The 16,520-nt window shown below is 44.4% G+C and overlaps 1 protein-coding gene across 1 annotated transcript in view; it reads right to left on the bottom strand.

Annotated features, from left to right (window-relative positions):
* LOC125446730 (fibrillin-1-like) overlaps positions 1 to 16,520 on the bottom strand; it is a 570,259-nt gene that overhangs the window by 17,964 nt on the left and 535,775 nt on the right. The window contains exons 60-62 of the mRNA XM_048520489.2: positions 10,988 to 11,104; positions 7,775 to 7,903; positions 661 to 780 (exon numbers count right to left, since the gene is read on the bottom strand). Coding sequence (XP_048376446.1) covers positions 661 to 780; positions 7,775 to 7,903; positions 10,988 to 11,104 — 366 coding nt within the window. The remainder of the gene's footprint in view (positions 1 to 660; positions 781 to 7,774; positions 7,904 to 10,987; positions 11,105 to 16,520) is intronic.

The raw sequence follows: 16,520 nt of genomic DNA, 5'->3' as shown, positions 1-16,520 counted from the left end.
GGCTGAGACACTTTGCACTCCCTAGATGCAGAGGCATTTTTGTTCCCTTGAATTGATATTTGAGCAGTACTTTCCAAACTTTTTCCCATTGTGATTCTATTTTGGTGTTGGCCAAAGGCCTGATCCCATGCATGTGTGTTTGTGTGTCTGGAATGGGGGTGCAGGGTGTTGGTTTGTCACAGACTTGCAAAAAGGTGGAGAGGCAGACTTGTGACAACAGTGAAGGGGGGTTGCTGAGACAGTGGGAACAGGAGCTGGGGCATTCAGTGTTTTTAAGTTAAAAGGTTTATTAATTCTCCACAGAGTTTCACAACAGGGCAATCAAACATTAAGGTCTGGCCAGCTGGGTGATGGGGACATGTAGATTATAGTATTCAGTTGGAGCTCCACAGTACCCTTTGCTTGCTGGGGTTTTTTGCCTTAATGTGGGTCATCCTGCAGTATTAGAATACTGCATTTTCGGCAGCTAGTGAAGTAGTAAATTGTGGGCGCCATTGTCAGTATTAATGTTGAGATAAGATTGTTCTGAACATCGGAGTTGGGAATGTTGAGTAGGAAATTAAAACCAAAGGAAATACTTACATAATGTTAACAAAACAAATGTAAGAACTCTTTCACTTAAAAGTTTGCTTCCGAAGACATTTTGAATGAGTTACTTGCCAACACATTGATTCCACTGATAGTGCTGTAGATAACCATGTGGACAGCTGCATCGATATCCACCAATCAGGTTCTGACAGCCATGCTGGCAACGATGGCTTCCTTCACATTCATCAATATCTAACAAGTGATTTAAAATACATATTTAAAATATTTAAAGACTATAAGATTAATACTTGCAGTGAATAGCAAGTTTTTTTATAGGACTAATGGAATTTATTCAATAAATGATTCAAATTACTTAATGTGATTTTATATGCACAACTTTAAAAAAGAATTCCATTGCTGCAGAGCTCTAGTGAAAGCCCTGTGGAGTATTTATGATTTAACAAATTCACCACCAAGGTTCAGCTGTAATGCGGGTTATTTTGACTGTACTTTTATGAGGTTAGTTAAGATTTATCCATGAGTGATGTTAGTTGAGATCAGCTGTTCTCCTCAATTCTGGCCAATACTAAACAGTCTGATCTGAGGATAGTGCTTGACCCAGGCAAAACATAACTTGCAGCTTGATGGTAGCCTTGGCAACAAACTCAACTAAATAAAATAAAGCGATTGCATTGATGAATGAAAATGGCCAAAGAAGAGAAAAAAATGAAAACAGTCAAAGATAGAACCTACTGTACGACACTATAATAGATGTTATGCTCAGGCTTTTTTTTAAAATCAACATTAGCAGGCACATTTGTGGCTAGAAAAGTAAGCACCCAATATTGACTTTAAGCTTCACAGATTCTCATAGGAAACAATATTAAAAGTGGCATTACATCCTTTTGGACATTTTGCATCCAGAACATATAAACAAAGGAACTATGAAGGTATGAGGGGCAAGTTGGCAATGGTAGGTTCGGCAAATATACAAAATGTTTTAATTCAGAGATAGCGAGAACTGCAGATTCTGGAGTCGGAGTCAATACAGTATGGAGCTGGAGGAACACAGCAGGTCAGCTAGCATTAGAGGAGGAGGAAAGTTGACATTTTGGGTTGGGACCCTTCAACAGGACTGGGAAGGGGGAAGGGAGCTGGGAAATAAATAGAGGGAGGAGAGATGGGGCTGGGGACAGGTGGGTGGGATGGTGATAGGTGGATGCAGGTAGGGTGTAATGGGGATTGGTCAGTGGGATGTGTGGGGCAGATAGGTGGGAAAGAAGTTGGATAGGTTGTGTCAAGTCAAGGAGGCAGGGATGAGAGGGAGGATTAGAAATAGGATGAAGCCACGGTTGGGGAGATTCTGAAACTGGTGAATTCCATGTTCAGGCCATCAAGCTGTCAGCTCCTGAGGCGGAATATGAGGTGTTGCTCCTCCAGTTTGCATTTGGCATCATTGTGATGTTGCAGGAGGGTACACACACCATCCCACCAAACTTCGCATCCAGCACATCATCCTTTGCTACTTCTGCCAACTCCAATCCCATCACCAAAAAGATATTTCCCTCCCCACCCCAAAATGCCTTTCATAGGGACTGCTCACTCGACAACTCCCTCATCTGCTCTACACTCCCCACCAACCCCACCACACCCAGCATCTTTCCCTGCAACCGCAGGCTGTGCTACGCCTGCCCCTACACTTGCCCTTTCACTTCTATCTAAGGCCCATGATACACTTTTCAAATCCAACAGTGGTTCTCCTACACATCCTCCAACCTGGTCTACTGTATCCATTGCTCCCAGCGTAGTCTCTTCTGCACTGGTGAGACCAAGCGCAGACTCGGTGACCGATTCACAAGCATCTGCACTCTGTATGCTATAATCAACATCACCTTCCATTTGCCAACCATTTTAACTTTCTCTTCCACTCCCTTGGTGACATGTCCATCCTGAGGCTCCTCCAGTGTCATAATGTTGCCACATGTAAACTGGAAGAACAGCACCTCATATTCTGCCTCAGGAGCCTACAGCCTGATAGCCTCAATATAGAACTCACCAGTTTCAAAATCTCCCCGGCCTCATCCCAGGTTCAACCATTCCTCTCATCAACGCCTTCTTGACCTGACACAACCTGTCTATCTTCTTTCCCACCTATCCGCCCCACACTTCCCACCGACCAATCCCCAATCCCCTACCTGCATCCACCAATCACCATCCCACTTACCTTCCCCAAGCCTCACCCCTCCTCTCAATTTATTTCCCAGCTTCCTTCCCCCTCTCCAGTCCTGATGAAGGGTTCGTTACGAAACTTCGACTTTCCTGCTCCTCTGATGCTGCTTGACCTGCTGCGTTCCTGCAGCTCCACACTGCATTGACTCTAAATGATTTGATGGTTGACAGGCAGCAGCTAGTATTTGAAAAACTATTACATGATTTGCAACAAACATAGATTCTTCTAAGACACAAAACCCAAAAGGCAAGGTAAATCAATTGTGGCCAAAGGAAAGGACTGCAATAATATTAAAGGAAGTATCTTATCACCGTGGGCGGTACGTGGCTCAGTGGTTAGCACTGTAGCCTCACAGCACCAGGGACCCAAGTTCAATTCCAGCCTCGTGTAACTGTCTGTGTGGAGTTTGCAAATTCTCCCCATGTCTGCGTGGGTTTCCTCTGGGTGCTCCAGTTTCCTCCCACAGTCCAAAGATGTGTAGGTTAGATGGATTGACCATGGTAAATTGCCCATAGTGTTCAGGGGATGTGTGGATTATAGGGGAATGGGTCTGGGTGGGATGCTCCAAGGGCCGGTGTGGACTTGTTGGGCCGAAGGGCCTGTTTCCACACTGAAGGGAATGTAATCTAATAAGATTATCAGAAAAAGTGGTTAAACCCAGGAATTGGGAGAATTTAAAACTCAGTGAAGTGGGACCAAAAATTGGTAAAGAAAGGGAAAGGATTAGCAAAGCATTGCATTACAGGCAGAGACAGAAAAAAAATTATAATGGGGATTTGGAAAATAGTTGAAAAAGAAAATATTACACTGTGTCTGTCTCCATTTATGACACATAAAACCTCCCAGAAATATGAGGGAAGCAAATGACTTGTGAAATTGACGAACAGAAAGAAATGAACATTAATAGTGTTTGAAAGTCAACTGGATTTAAAGTTGATCAGTCGCCTGGACCAAGTGAGTCACATCACTGTTCAAGGAAGTGGCTACAGAGATAGTGGACGGTTTTGTGGTTATTATTTCAAAATTCTATGGATTCTGAAGTTTGCTCCACACAATGAGGGAGCAAGTGTAACCCCACAATTTAAGAAGGAATAGAGATAGAAAATGGAGAACTATTGATCTGTTAGGCTGATGTCAGCAGTTGGGAAAACATTAGAAGCTATTATAATAAGTGTGATAATTAGACACTTACAAAATAATAGCATGTAAGGGCAGAGTCAACATGGATTTATGAAAGATAACTCATGTTCCATTCCATGTTCTGAAGAACAGTCACATTGGATTTGAAATATTATTCCAGAGTTGCTTGTTTCTAAAACACTAAAAACACAGGAAGCTCGCCACCAGGATACATGAACATCAACTAGCCTGAAAACGACATGACCCACTATCACTCGTATCCTTACATACAGATAAGGAAGGACACCACTTTGATTGGGACAACACATCCATCCTAGGACAAGCCAAACAGAGACGCGCACGAGAATTCCTAGAAGCATGGCATTCCAACTGGAATTCCATCAACAAACACATTGACTTGGAGCCAATCTACCATCCCCTGAGAAAAAGAACAGAAAATGACATCACCAACCCAAGGAAACCTAACCAGATAAATAGAAAGTGGGACATAACACCAGCGCTTTGTCAGAGGCTCACTGGTGATGTTACCTAGAATGGTGACGAAACGTCTGAAAACTAACCTTCCAGCTCAGCGAGCAAACTCACATCCAGAACCTCAACCTGAGCTACAAATCTTCTCAAAACTCGCTTCCATTTTTATTTGTGTTTCACAAACCTGGAGATTTTGTGGATGCTACTAATAGACAAGGGGAGCCAATTGTTGCGTATTTGAAGTTTGTGAAGACTTTTGACAACAACCAACACAGAAAGTAGTGAACAAAATTAGAGACAGCAAGGGTTACAGATAATACAGAGATAATGGGAACTGCAGATGCTGGAGATTCCAAGATAATAAAATGTGAGGCTGGATGAACACAGCAGGCCAAGCAGCATCTCAGGAGCACAAAAGCTGTTGTGCTCCTGAGATGCTGCTTGGCCTGCTGTGTTCATCCAGCCTCACATTTTATTACAGATAATACAGTTGTGTAGTGAAAAATAATTAACAGAAGGAAAAACAGAATAAGAAAAGATGGATCGTTTTCAGGAACGTATGCTGTGCAAATCTTCCTCCTTTCACTTTAAAACTATGTCCCCTCATAAAAGCTACCTCCACCCTAGGAAAAAATCTCTGGCTGTCTACTCTATCTATACCTCTATACTATTTTGTACACCTCCATCAAATCGCCTCTCATCCTTTGTCGTTCTGAAGAGAAAAGCCCGAGTTCTCTCAACCTTTCCTCATAAGACCTTCCCTCCATTCCAGGCAAAGTCCTGGTAAATCTCCTCTGCACCTTTTCCAACACTCCAACATCTTTCCTTTAATGAGGTGACCAGAACTGGACACAATACTCCAGATGCGGTCGAACCAGGCTTTTGTATAGCTGGAGCACAACTTCACGGCTTTGAAATCAGTCCCTCTATTAATGAAAGCTAACACACCATACACCTTCTTAACAACTCTATCCACCTCGGTGGCAGCTTTCAGGGAACTGTGAACATGAATCCAAAGATCCCTCTGCTCCTCCACACTGCCAAGAATCTTTCCATTAACCCTGTATTCTGCTTTCAAGTTTGTCCTTCCAAAATGAATCACCTCACACTTTTCAGGGTTAACCTCCATCTGCCACGTCTCAGCCCAGCCCTGCATTCCATCTATCAATTTCCCTTTGTAACCTAGGACAGCCCTCCGCACTGTCCACAACATGACCCACCTTCGTATCATCTGCGAACTTGCTAATCCACCCTTCCACTCCTTCATCCAAATTATTTTCAAAAATCACAAATAGAAGAGGACCCAGAACAGATCCTTGTGGTACACCACTCATAACTGAGCACCATGTTGAATATTTTCTGTCCGCTACCACCCTTTGTCTTCTAAGGGTCAGCCAATTCGGAATCCAATCTGCCAGATTTCCCATTATCGCATCCCTCCTTACCATCTTCATAACCCTACCATTCGGATTCTTACCAAACGCCTTGCTTAAATCCACGTATACCACATCCACTGCTCTACTTTCATCCACATGTTTGGTCACCTCTTCAAAGAATTCACCAAGTTTTGTGAGACATGATCTACCCCTCACAAATCCATGCTGACTATCACAAATCAAATTGTGTCTTTCCAAGTGATCATAAATCCTGTTTCTCAGAACCCTTTCCAATAATTTGCCCTCCACTGACATAAGACCAACTGGTTTGTAACTTGTGGGATTATCCTGGTTCCCTTTTTTGAACAAGGAAATGACGTTTACCTCTTTCCAATCTTCCAGCACTACACCCACGGACAGTGAGGATGAAGAGATCATCACCAAGGGCCCTGTGATCTTGTCCCTCGCTTCCCATAGAATCCTTGGATAAATTCCATCAGGCCTGGAGGACTTATCTACCTTCAACTTCCTCAGAATTCCTAGCACATCTTCTTTACTAACATCAACCTCCTCTAGCCTACCTGCCTGTTTCACAACCTCCTCCTCCACAACTAGGTCCCTCTCAATTGTGAATACTGAAGAAAAGTATTCATTAAGGACCTCTCCTATCTCTTTAGGCTCTGTGCACAAATTCCCTTTACAATCCTTGATCGGCCCTACCCTTTTTCTGGTCATTCTCTTATTCCCCACGTATGTGTAAAAGGCCTTGGAGTTTTCCTTGATCTTATCTGCCAAGGTTTTCTCATACCCCCTGATAGCTCTCCTAAACCCTTTCTTCAGCTCCTTCCTAGCTAACCTATATCCCTCTAGAGCCTTTTCTGTTCCTCTTTTCCTAAACCTTACATAAGCCTCCTTATTCCTCTTAACCACTCGTTCGACCTCTCGTGAGAACCATGGCTCCCTCACTCGACCGCATCTTCTCTGCCTGCTTGGGACAAACATATCGAGCACATGCAGTATGCATTCATTATCAAGCTCCACATTTCTGTGGTGCTTGTCTTTGACAGCATCTGTTCCCAATTTATTGTTCCCAATCAGTCTCGGACAGCAGCTGTTCACCAGGTCTATAAGCGGTTTGGATATGGGGCCCAAATGTAATATTTCTAACAGAAGTAAGTACAGAAATTGCTGGAAGAAGTCAACAATTCTGACAGCATCTGTGAAGAGAAATCTGAGTTAATGTTTCAGGTCTATTTAGGGTGTTCTGAAGAGGTGTCACTGGACCTGAAATGTTACTCTGATTTCTTTCCACAGCTATTACTAGACATGCTGATATTTTCCAGAAATTTCTGGTTTTGATTCTGATTTCCAGCGTCCGCACTTCTTTTTAATATAATATTTCCAAGTTTGCTAGATGACAAAGCTAGATCGGAAGTTGGAGTAGGATGTAAGGAGGTTTCCAAGGGACTTGGGCAGACTAAGTGAATGGGTAAGAATATGACATGGAATATAATGTGAATAAGTGAGAAGTTTTCCTCTTTGATAGAAAGAACAAAAGAATGGAATATTTATTAAATGGTGAGTGGTTAAGAAGTTCTGATGTTCAAAGGGACCTATGTTTCCTTGTTCAATAGTCAGTAAAAGCTGGCATTGAGGTGGTATAAGCAATTAACAAGGCAAATAGTGTGTTGGCCTTTTGGTGTAAGGTGATTTGATTACAGGAGTAAAGGTGCAGGAGTAAAAGTACAGGAGTATATTTCTACAACTGTATGGAGCCTCGATAAGATAGCACTATTAGAGTGGATTAAAACCTCTTGAAAAGTTGCTTTGTTTAACTTAATATTGTTAAGTTAATAGGGCCTGTATTCTTACTGAGGCTCACAAGATTTGTTTAATGTCAATTCAAGCACAATCTGATTGGTGTCTCCTCCACTCCCCCACCTTCAACTTGTGGCCTCTCTCTATTCCTGGCCTCCAAGTTAAATGTTTGTTATCCAAGACATTTTTACTGGTTCAATCCAAACGCTACCTTCACAGCTGTGGCCAGTTTGATCCAGCAAAAATCCACGCTGGCATTCACAGAGAAAGCTGCCTGGGATATTCTGGCACACTCCTTTAGCTCCACAAACATTAGTCTCAGAAATGCATTCATTGTTATCTGTAAAAGATTAATCACACAATATATTTGGTCAGCTAGTGAAGCTGTTTAAATTCCTGTAATTTAAACGATTCAAACAGCTAACACTTGACACTCATACACATACCTCACTTCTAGTGATTGAATTGTTGAGATTATTTTAAGGTTAAACAAATTATCTTGATTACCTTCCAAAATAGTCGGTAAAAAGATGCTGAAATAACTTCACAGAGGCCGGTATCTTGTCACCAAGTCACACTTTATTTACACGTGGAGCGCCCTTAACACTGATCCAGCTCCCTCAGAGCCTGCTGTGATACTCCTTTTATGTCTGTTAGCCATAGTTCCCAGATTAACACTCCCAATCATGGAACTCATATTCTATGAGCTGATCTCTTATAATCACAACATCCCTCCCTTCTGAACATGAGGCCATAGACTGGTTCTTTTTTTATTTGTAGCTCCTTCTAGAGCATTTCAGCACCAGGGGTCAGTTTCCTCCAACTCTGCCTCTGATATATGTTGTATTGGAACGTTTTGCTTCTGTACTGTTTACAAGTTTTCAGCATTCATATGATCCATATACTTGGTCAGGACTGTTGAACCTACTCAAACTTTATATGTCACTGGACCTGACACTGTGCATTGACTAAGCCACTTTACTCATGCAGGGCCATTCCCGTGGCTTCTACACCAAACTTCATTCCCTGAAGTAAACTGTCTCTCTCACTTAGCAGAGTCTTGTGTCTGGCATTAGTGTTAGAATCATAGAATCCCTGTGGTGTGGAAACAGGCCATTCGGCCTATCGAGTCCACACTGACCCTCCAAAGACCACCCCATGCAGACTCACTCTCCCACCCTAATCCACTTAAACAACATGTCTTTGGACTCTGAGAGGAAAATGAAGCACCTGGAGGAAACCCATGCAGACATGGGGAGAATGTGCAAACTCCAAACAGACAGTTGCCTGAAGCTACAATTGAACCTGGGTACCTGGCACCGAGAGGTAGCAGCGTTAACCAGTGTTCCTGATGCTACTTCACCCTCCCTGCCCCCAGGCCTGCATAGATCTGATTTAACCTGGTGCGAAGTGTTCTTCCCATTAGCAACTCTGCTGGAGCTATCCCTGCAGCTACCCCTTGCATGAGGGGTGATCCTATAATCAAACAGGAACTGGGACAGATTTTTATCTAGTGAAGCTGTCGGCTGTTTCTTTAAACCTGCCTTCAAAGTTTCAACTGCTCTTTTTGCCAGACGATTGGATGATGGATGGTATGGAGCTGGCCTTATATGTTGAATTCCATTCTATGCGAGGAATTGCATTTATCCAGCTAACACTCAGCTATCCGTTAGGTTGTCTTGATCAAATGAAAATAACTGATTGTTAGATTATAGCTTGTTGAATCAACAGAAAAAAATACCGATAATAACTTACCTTAAGTGGTTTAAGAATAAAGTATTAAGCATGTATTGCCTTTTCATAAAGGCAGATGAATCTAAAATATATCTATTAAAATTGCTACGTATTACAGGTAAAACACAACATATACTTTAGTCAGAATAGGATTCTTTCACACCACTAGACCTTTCATATAATATCTCTACATAATAGGGATACTTTTAAAACCTACTTCACATTAGCACTTATGATGATAGTTTTATATGATGTCATTTCAATCTTGTCACTGGCAGCTTAGGGTGCACACATAAAAACAGAAAATTTTGCACAAAGGACACGAAATGCCAAAAAGAACCAAAGAACAAATTAGGAGCTGGAATCCCAATTATATTAATAGTCATTACTTCCATTGTTCATGATATCATCTAAACCTTGTAGCTTTCTCCTAGGTATTAGTAATCTGATTCATAATATGTTCTCAGTGAATGGAAATATTATAAAGTTGCTCCATAATCTTTAATACAATATGACTCTTCCTCAGAACAACTGGCTCTACATAGAAGATAAATTGTCTTGAGTCACTATATTTCCATTATGGGTAAATAACAAACTTTTGGTACATTTACTAGCTAAAACATAAAATTAGCCAAATTGTGTCTAGCGATGTTAATCTTCTTAAAATATTAAAAACAGGATTGTTTCAGTTCCAATGTTCAAAAGCACTAAAATTTAAAACTAAATTAGAGTAGTGAATTTAACCTTAATGGATGTTAATTTACTTGCATTTCATGCGTCTAAAATTAAGCAGCGTCTGAATAGAGAGAAAATTTACCAATACACAAATCATTTAACATATTTTGCGAAGAGAGACAGATGCACAGCTGTCATGATCATATTTTAAAGGAATAGCTGCAAAAAGGTTTGATATATTTCTGAATGATTATGGAAGCATATCACAATTTTGTGTTTAGGCAAAGAGTTACTATTTCATAAGAAACCATACAGTGAATATTAATGAGGTGTTATGAGGTACAAGTATTCTCCATTTTCCAGTTTCTTGTTCAATTTCTGGAGCTAGGCAAAGAGGAAAAGATGACTAAGAGTATGGTAATATGCTTATTTTTATTCTGGAGATTAGTTCTACCTCGTACATAGTTTATTAATGTGTGATCAATCATATCAGATTTCACATAAACAAGCTGAAGTTTGAAGACAATGCCCCAGAGTATGCTACATTAATAATGGTGAGGCTGTTGGTATTTGCCCTTAATAGTGAGTAAAACAGACAACATCTTTTTGCATCTGCTCACGTACAGTTATTTGAGGAAATGTGGAAGCTGTTGACTGGTAATTCATTTCCTCCATAGGGTATGCTGTTACAATCTTTGCTGATGTTTTCAAAACAGACTGGCTGATTGACATGAATTTAAACTGATTACCTATGACTACCAAAAATGGCATTCAGGAAAATCTGCTGCCTGTGGAGGATATTGCAACATTTTAGTGTGAAATTTTAGTGTGAAAATTGAGAAGCAATGTTCAATTCTGTTCTACTAAAGATACAACTGCTTGTGCACACTGCATGCTTAGCATCAATTAATTCACTGAAGGCTGTAAATTGGCTGTGGTGCTGTATATCTCGAACACTCTATGTTTGACTTTTCTGCAACATTTTTCCTTGTCTCTGCCCTAATCAGTGACTTACCGATGCATGCTGTATGATGCTGTGTGAATCCTGGAGGACACTTACAAGTAAATCCACCTATCGTATTCACACAAAGGAACTGGCAATTGTGCTGCTTGGTAGCACATTCATCCAGATCTAAAAGAAAGAAAAAATCCATTTTGTGTTAAATTGGAAGACAAAGAATTTCAAAGGATCTTCCCATTTATTTTCAAATGTACTGACAAGCAGGTGAGGTGGCACTACTTGTCACCCTCACTGCTGAGAAAACTCACCGTATTGCCTGCCAATCAGCTCATTATGAATTGGCCAGTGAGCTTTAGTGAGGTTCTTGGCAAATCAGAAGTCTTAACATGGGCTTCCTGGGTCAGCAGAAGCTGCTGTTCTTGGTCCTAAGGACAAGTAGTGAATGCCTACACCTCAGGGAACACTGGATGAGGGTCACAGGGGGCAGATGGTGCAAGAAATCTGTAGGGGTCTGAATGGTGGTTTTAGAGGCTATCCTCTCATCTTATATTCATATCTTGCCCCAATCTGGGGGCAGACAATTGGACAGCACACCCCCAACCCCTCATAACCTGGCAGGAAGGTGGTGGTTCTATTGGGAAACCCGCTGCTTTGGTAATGGTGGCCTGAGGCTTTTGGGTAGCCATGAAATTAATGAATTGAATGTAATACATCAAGTTTGCAGATCATACAAAAATGGGTGGGAGAGTGAGCTGTGAGGAGTATGCAGAAATGCTTCATGTGACTTGTACAAATTGAATGAGTGGGCAAATGCATTGCGGATGAAGTATAATGTGGATAAATGCTCACCAATAACTGAACTTAAGCTGACACGTGCAGCAGGCAGTGAAAAAGGCAATTGGTATTTTGGCCTTAAATAGCAAGAGGATTCAAGTACAGGAGCAGGGAGTTTATTGGGGCAGTTGTACAGGACCTGGGTGAGACCACATCTGGAATATTGTGTGCAATTTTGGTCTCCTCATTTGAGGAAGGGTGTTCTACCTACGGAGGGAGTGCAACAAAGTCTCACCAGACTGATTCCTGGGAAGGCAAGACTGACATATGAAGACAGAATATATTTAGTGCAGTTTAGACAAATGAGGGGAAATCTCACAGAAACCCTATAAAGATCTAACAGGATTAGATAGGGTCAATACAGGGAGGTTGGGAAGCCCAGAACCAGAAGTCACAATTTAAGACGACAAGGTAGGCCATTTAGCACAGAGATAAGGAGGAAACTTTTTCACCCAGACAGTGGTGATTTGTGGAATTCTCTGCCATAGAAAACATTTGAGGCCAAAACGTCGAATGGTTTCAAAAAGGCTTAGATGTAGTCCTGAGGGCTAAAGGGATCAAAGGGTATGGAGAGAAAGCGGGAAGAAGGTACTGAGTTTGATGATCAGCCATGATCAAACTAAATGGTGTTGTGGGGTTGAAGGTCCAAAAGGCTTACTCCCATTACTATTTTCTATGTTTCTATGATTGAATTACAGTAAGTGCTGGTTGCTTGAGGAAATTCCACAAGGAGCTGATGAGCTGCAGACACTGCGACAAATCAGGGAGGGGATAAGAGGTACCTGGTCAATGTGTTTCAGGAGGCAATCACAACTCTTAGATTAATTACTGCAGATGCTGGAGAATCCGAGATAACAAAGTGTGGAGCTGGATGAACACAGCAGGCCAAGCAGCGTCTCAGGAGCACAAAAGCTGATGTTTCAGGCCTAGACCTTTCATCAGAAAAGGGGGAGGGGGAGAGGGTTCTGAAATAAATAGGGAGGGAGGGGGAGGCGCATCAAAGATGGATAGAGGTGAAGATAAGTGGAAAGGAGACAGACAAGTTAAGGGGTGGGGATGGAGCCTGTAGAGGTGAGTGTAGTTGGGGAGGTAGGAAGGGGATGGGTCATTCTGGGGAGGATGGACAGGTCAAGGGGGTGGGATGAGGTTAGTAGGTAGGAAATGGAGGTGCGGCTTGAGGTGGGAGGAGGGGATAGGTGAGAGGAAAAACAGATTAGGGAGGCGGGGTGAGCTGGGCTGGTTTTCGGATGCAGTGGGGGAAGGGGAGATTTTGAAACTTCTGAAATCCATATTGATACTATTGGGCTGCAGGGTTCCCAAGCAGAATATGAGCTGCTGTTCCTGCAACCTTCGGGTGGCATCATTGTGGCACTGCAGGAGGCCCAGGATAGACATGTCGTTGAAGGAATGGTGGGGGGCGGAGTTGAAATGGCTCACGACTAGGAGGTGCAGTTGTTTAGTGCGAGCCGAGTGTAGGTGTTCTGCAAAGCGGTCTCCAAGCCTCCGCTTGGTTTCCCCGATGTACAGGAGGCCACAACGGGTACAGCGGATGCAGTATACCACATTGGCAGATGTGCAGGTGAACATCTGCTTGGTGTGGAATGTCTTCTTGGGGCCTGGGATGGGGGTGAGGGAGGAGGTGTAGGGGCAGGTGTACACTTCCTGCGGTTGCAGGGGAAAGTGCCGGGTGTGATGGGGTTGGAGGGGAGTGTGGAGAGGACAAGGGAGTCACAGAGCGAGTGGTCCCTCCGGAAAGCAGACAAGAGTAGGGATGGAATAGTGTCTTTGGTGGTGGGGTGGGATTGCAGATGGTGGAGGTGTCGGAGGATGATGCGATGGATGCGGTGGTTGGTGGGGTGAGAACGAGGGGGATTCTCTTTTGGCGGTTATTGCGGGGGCGGGTGTGAGGGATGTGTTGCGGGTAATGCGGGAGACACAGTCAAGGGCGTTCTCGACCACTGCCGGGGGGAAGTTGTGGTCCTTGATGAACGAAGACATCTGAGATGTATGGGAGTGGAATGCCTCATCCTGGGAGCAGATGTGGCAAAGGAATTGGGAATAGGGGATGGAATTTTTGCAGGGGGGTGGGTGTATTCTAGGTAGCTGTGGGAGTCCGTGGGCTTAAAATGGATATTGGTTTCTAGATGGTGGCCTGAGATGGCGACAGAGAGGTCCAGGAAGGTGAGGGTTGTGTTGGAGATGGTCTGGGTGAACTTGAGGTTGGGGTGGAAAGAGTTGGAGAAGTGGATGAACTGTTCAAGCTCCTCTTGGCGGTGTCGATACAGTCATCAATGTAACGGAGGAAGCGGTGGGGATTAGGCCCAGTGCAGGTACAGAAGAGGGATTGCTCCACGTAACCTACAAAGAGGCAGGCAGAGTTTGGGCCCATATGGGTACCCGTGGCCACCCGCTTTGTCTGTAGGAAGTGGAAGGAGACAAAAGAGAAGTTGTTGAGGGTGAGGACGAGTTCGGCTAGGCGGATGAGGGTGTCGGTAGAGGGGGACTGGTCAGGCCTGTGGGACAGGAAGAGGCAGAGGGCCTTTAGACCATCTGTATGGGGAATGCAGGTATACAGGGACTGGACATCCATGGTGAAAATGTGGTGTTGGAGACTGGGGAATTGGAAGTTCTGGAGGAGGTGGAGGGCATGGGTGGCGTCACGGACATAGGTAGGGAGTTCCTGGACCAAGGGGGAGAAAATGGAGTCCAGATAGGTGGAGGGAGGAGGGAAACAATGTGAAACAAACCAAGCGGAGGGTTGGGGACCGCTTTGCAGAAAACCTCCGCTCGGTTCGCAATAAACAACTGCACTTCCCAGTCGTGAACCATTTTAACTCCCCCTCCCATTCTTCAGATGACATGTCCATGATGGGCCTCCTGCAGTGCCACAAGGATGCCACCTAAAGGTTGCAGGAACAGCAACTCATATTCCGCTTGGGAACCCTGCAGCCCAATGGTATCAATGTGGACTTCACCAGCTTCAAAATCTCCCCTTACCCCACCGCATCCCACAACCAGCCCAATTTTTCCCCTCCCCCCACTGCATCCCAAAACCAGCCCAGCCTGTCTCTGCCTCCCTAACCTGTTCTTCCTCTCACCCATCCCTTCCTCCCATCTCAAGCCGCACCTCCATTTCCTACCGACTAACCTCATCCCACCTCCTTGACCTGTCCATCTTCCCTGGACTGACCTATCCTCTCCCTACCTCCCCACCTATACTCTGCTCTCCACCCATCTTCTTTTCTCTCCATCTTCGGTCTGCCTCCCCCTCTCTCCCTATTTATTCCAGAACCCTCTCCCCATCCCCCTCTCTGATGAAGGGTCTAGGCCCGAAACGTCAGCTTTTGTGCTCCTGAGATGCTGCTTGGCCTGCTGTGTTCATCCAGCTCCACACTTTGTTATCCAGATAGGTGGAGATGAGTTTGGTGGGGCAGGAGCAGGCGGAGACAATGGGTCGACCAGTGCAGGCGAGTTTGTGGATTTTGGGGAGGAGATAGAAGTGGGCAGTGTGGGGTTGGAGGCTGTGGGTGGGAGGTCACCTGAGGTGATGAGATTTGTGAACAATTTGGGAGATGATGGTTTGGTGCTTGGGGGTGGCGTCATGATCCAGGGAGCGGTAGGAGGAGGTGTCAGAGAGTTGGCATCTGGCCTCAGCAATGTAGAGGTCAGTGTGCCATACAACTGCACCTCTGTTGTTTGCCGGTTTTAAAGTGAGGTTGGGATTGGAACAGAGGGAGCGGAGGGCTGCACGTTCTGCAGGGGAGATTTCACAAGCTTCAAAATCTCCCCTCCCCACACTGCATCCCAAAACCAGCCCAGCTCATCCCCGCCTCCCTAACCTGTTCTTCCTCTCACCTATCCCCTCCTCCCACCTCAAGCCGCACCTCCATTTCCTACCTACTAATCTCATCCTGCCACCACACCCACACAAGTTTGTTATTAATTTTATAGCAACTTGAACTAAGCTTTCTACTTTAGTACTGAGTGGGTATTCAGATAAGTTGGGTATGGATGCTAGGGCAGTTGCTTGCTCCTCCTGCAGAATGTGGCAGGTGGGAGACATGGCACACGTCTCCGCTGGCTACATCTGCGGGAAGTGCACCCAATTCCAGCTCCTTGAAAACCGTGTTGGGGAAATGGAGCTGGAGCTGTATGAACTACGGATCATTCGGGAGGCAGAGGGGGTAATTGAGAGGAGTTACTGGGAGTTGGTCACTCCTAAGGCTCAGGACAAGGATAGATGGGTTACAGTTAGGGGGAGGAAAGGGGACAGACAGACAGTGCAGAGATCCCCTGTGGGCATTCCCCTCAGCAATAAGTATACCATTTTGGATACTGCTGGGGGGGAATGACCTACCAGAGGAAAGCCATAGCAGTCAGTTCTCTGGCACTGAGCCTGACACTGTGGCAAAGAAGGGAACGGGAGGGGGCAGAATAGAAAAGTACTCGTGGTAGGGGACTCGATAGAAAGGGGAATCAACAGGGGATTTTGTGGTCAGGATCGGGATTCCCGGGAGGTATGTTGCCTCTCTGGTGCCAGGGTCCGGGACGTCTCCGATCAGGTGTATAAGGTTCTAAAAGGGGAGGGCGAACAGCCAGAAATCGTGTTACATATTGGCACTAATGATATAGCCAGAAATAGGATTGAGGATATAAAAAGTGATTTCAGGGAGTTAGGGTGGAAGCTGCAAAGCAGGGCGAACAGGGTAGTGTTCTCTCGTTTACTACCGGTGCCACGAGATAGCGAGGTGAG

This window comes from Stegostoma tigrinum, chromosome 36 (assembly GCF_030684315.1).
Source record: "Stegostoma tigrinum isolate sSteTig4 chromosome 36, sSteTig4.hap1, whole genome shotgun sequence".
NCBI classification, from domain to species: Eukaryota; Metazoa; Chordata; class Chondrichthyes; order Orectolobiformes; family Stegostomatidae; genus Stegostoma; species Stegostoma tigrinum.
The sequence above is the reverse complement of the archived record's forward strand: the minus strand, read 5'-3'. Positions and strand labels throughout refer to the sequence as shown.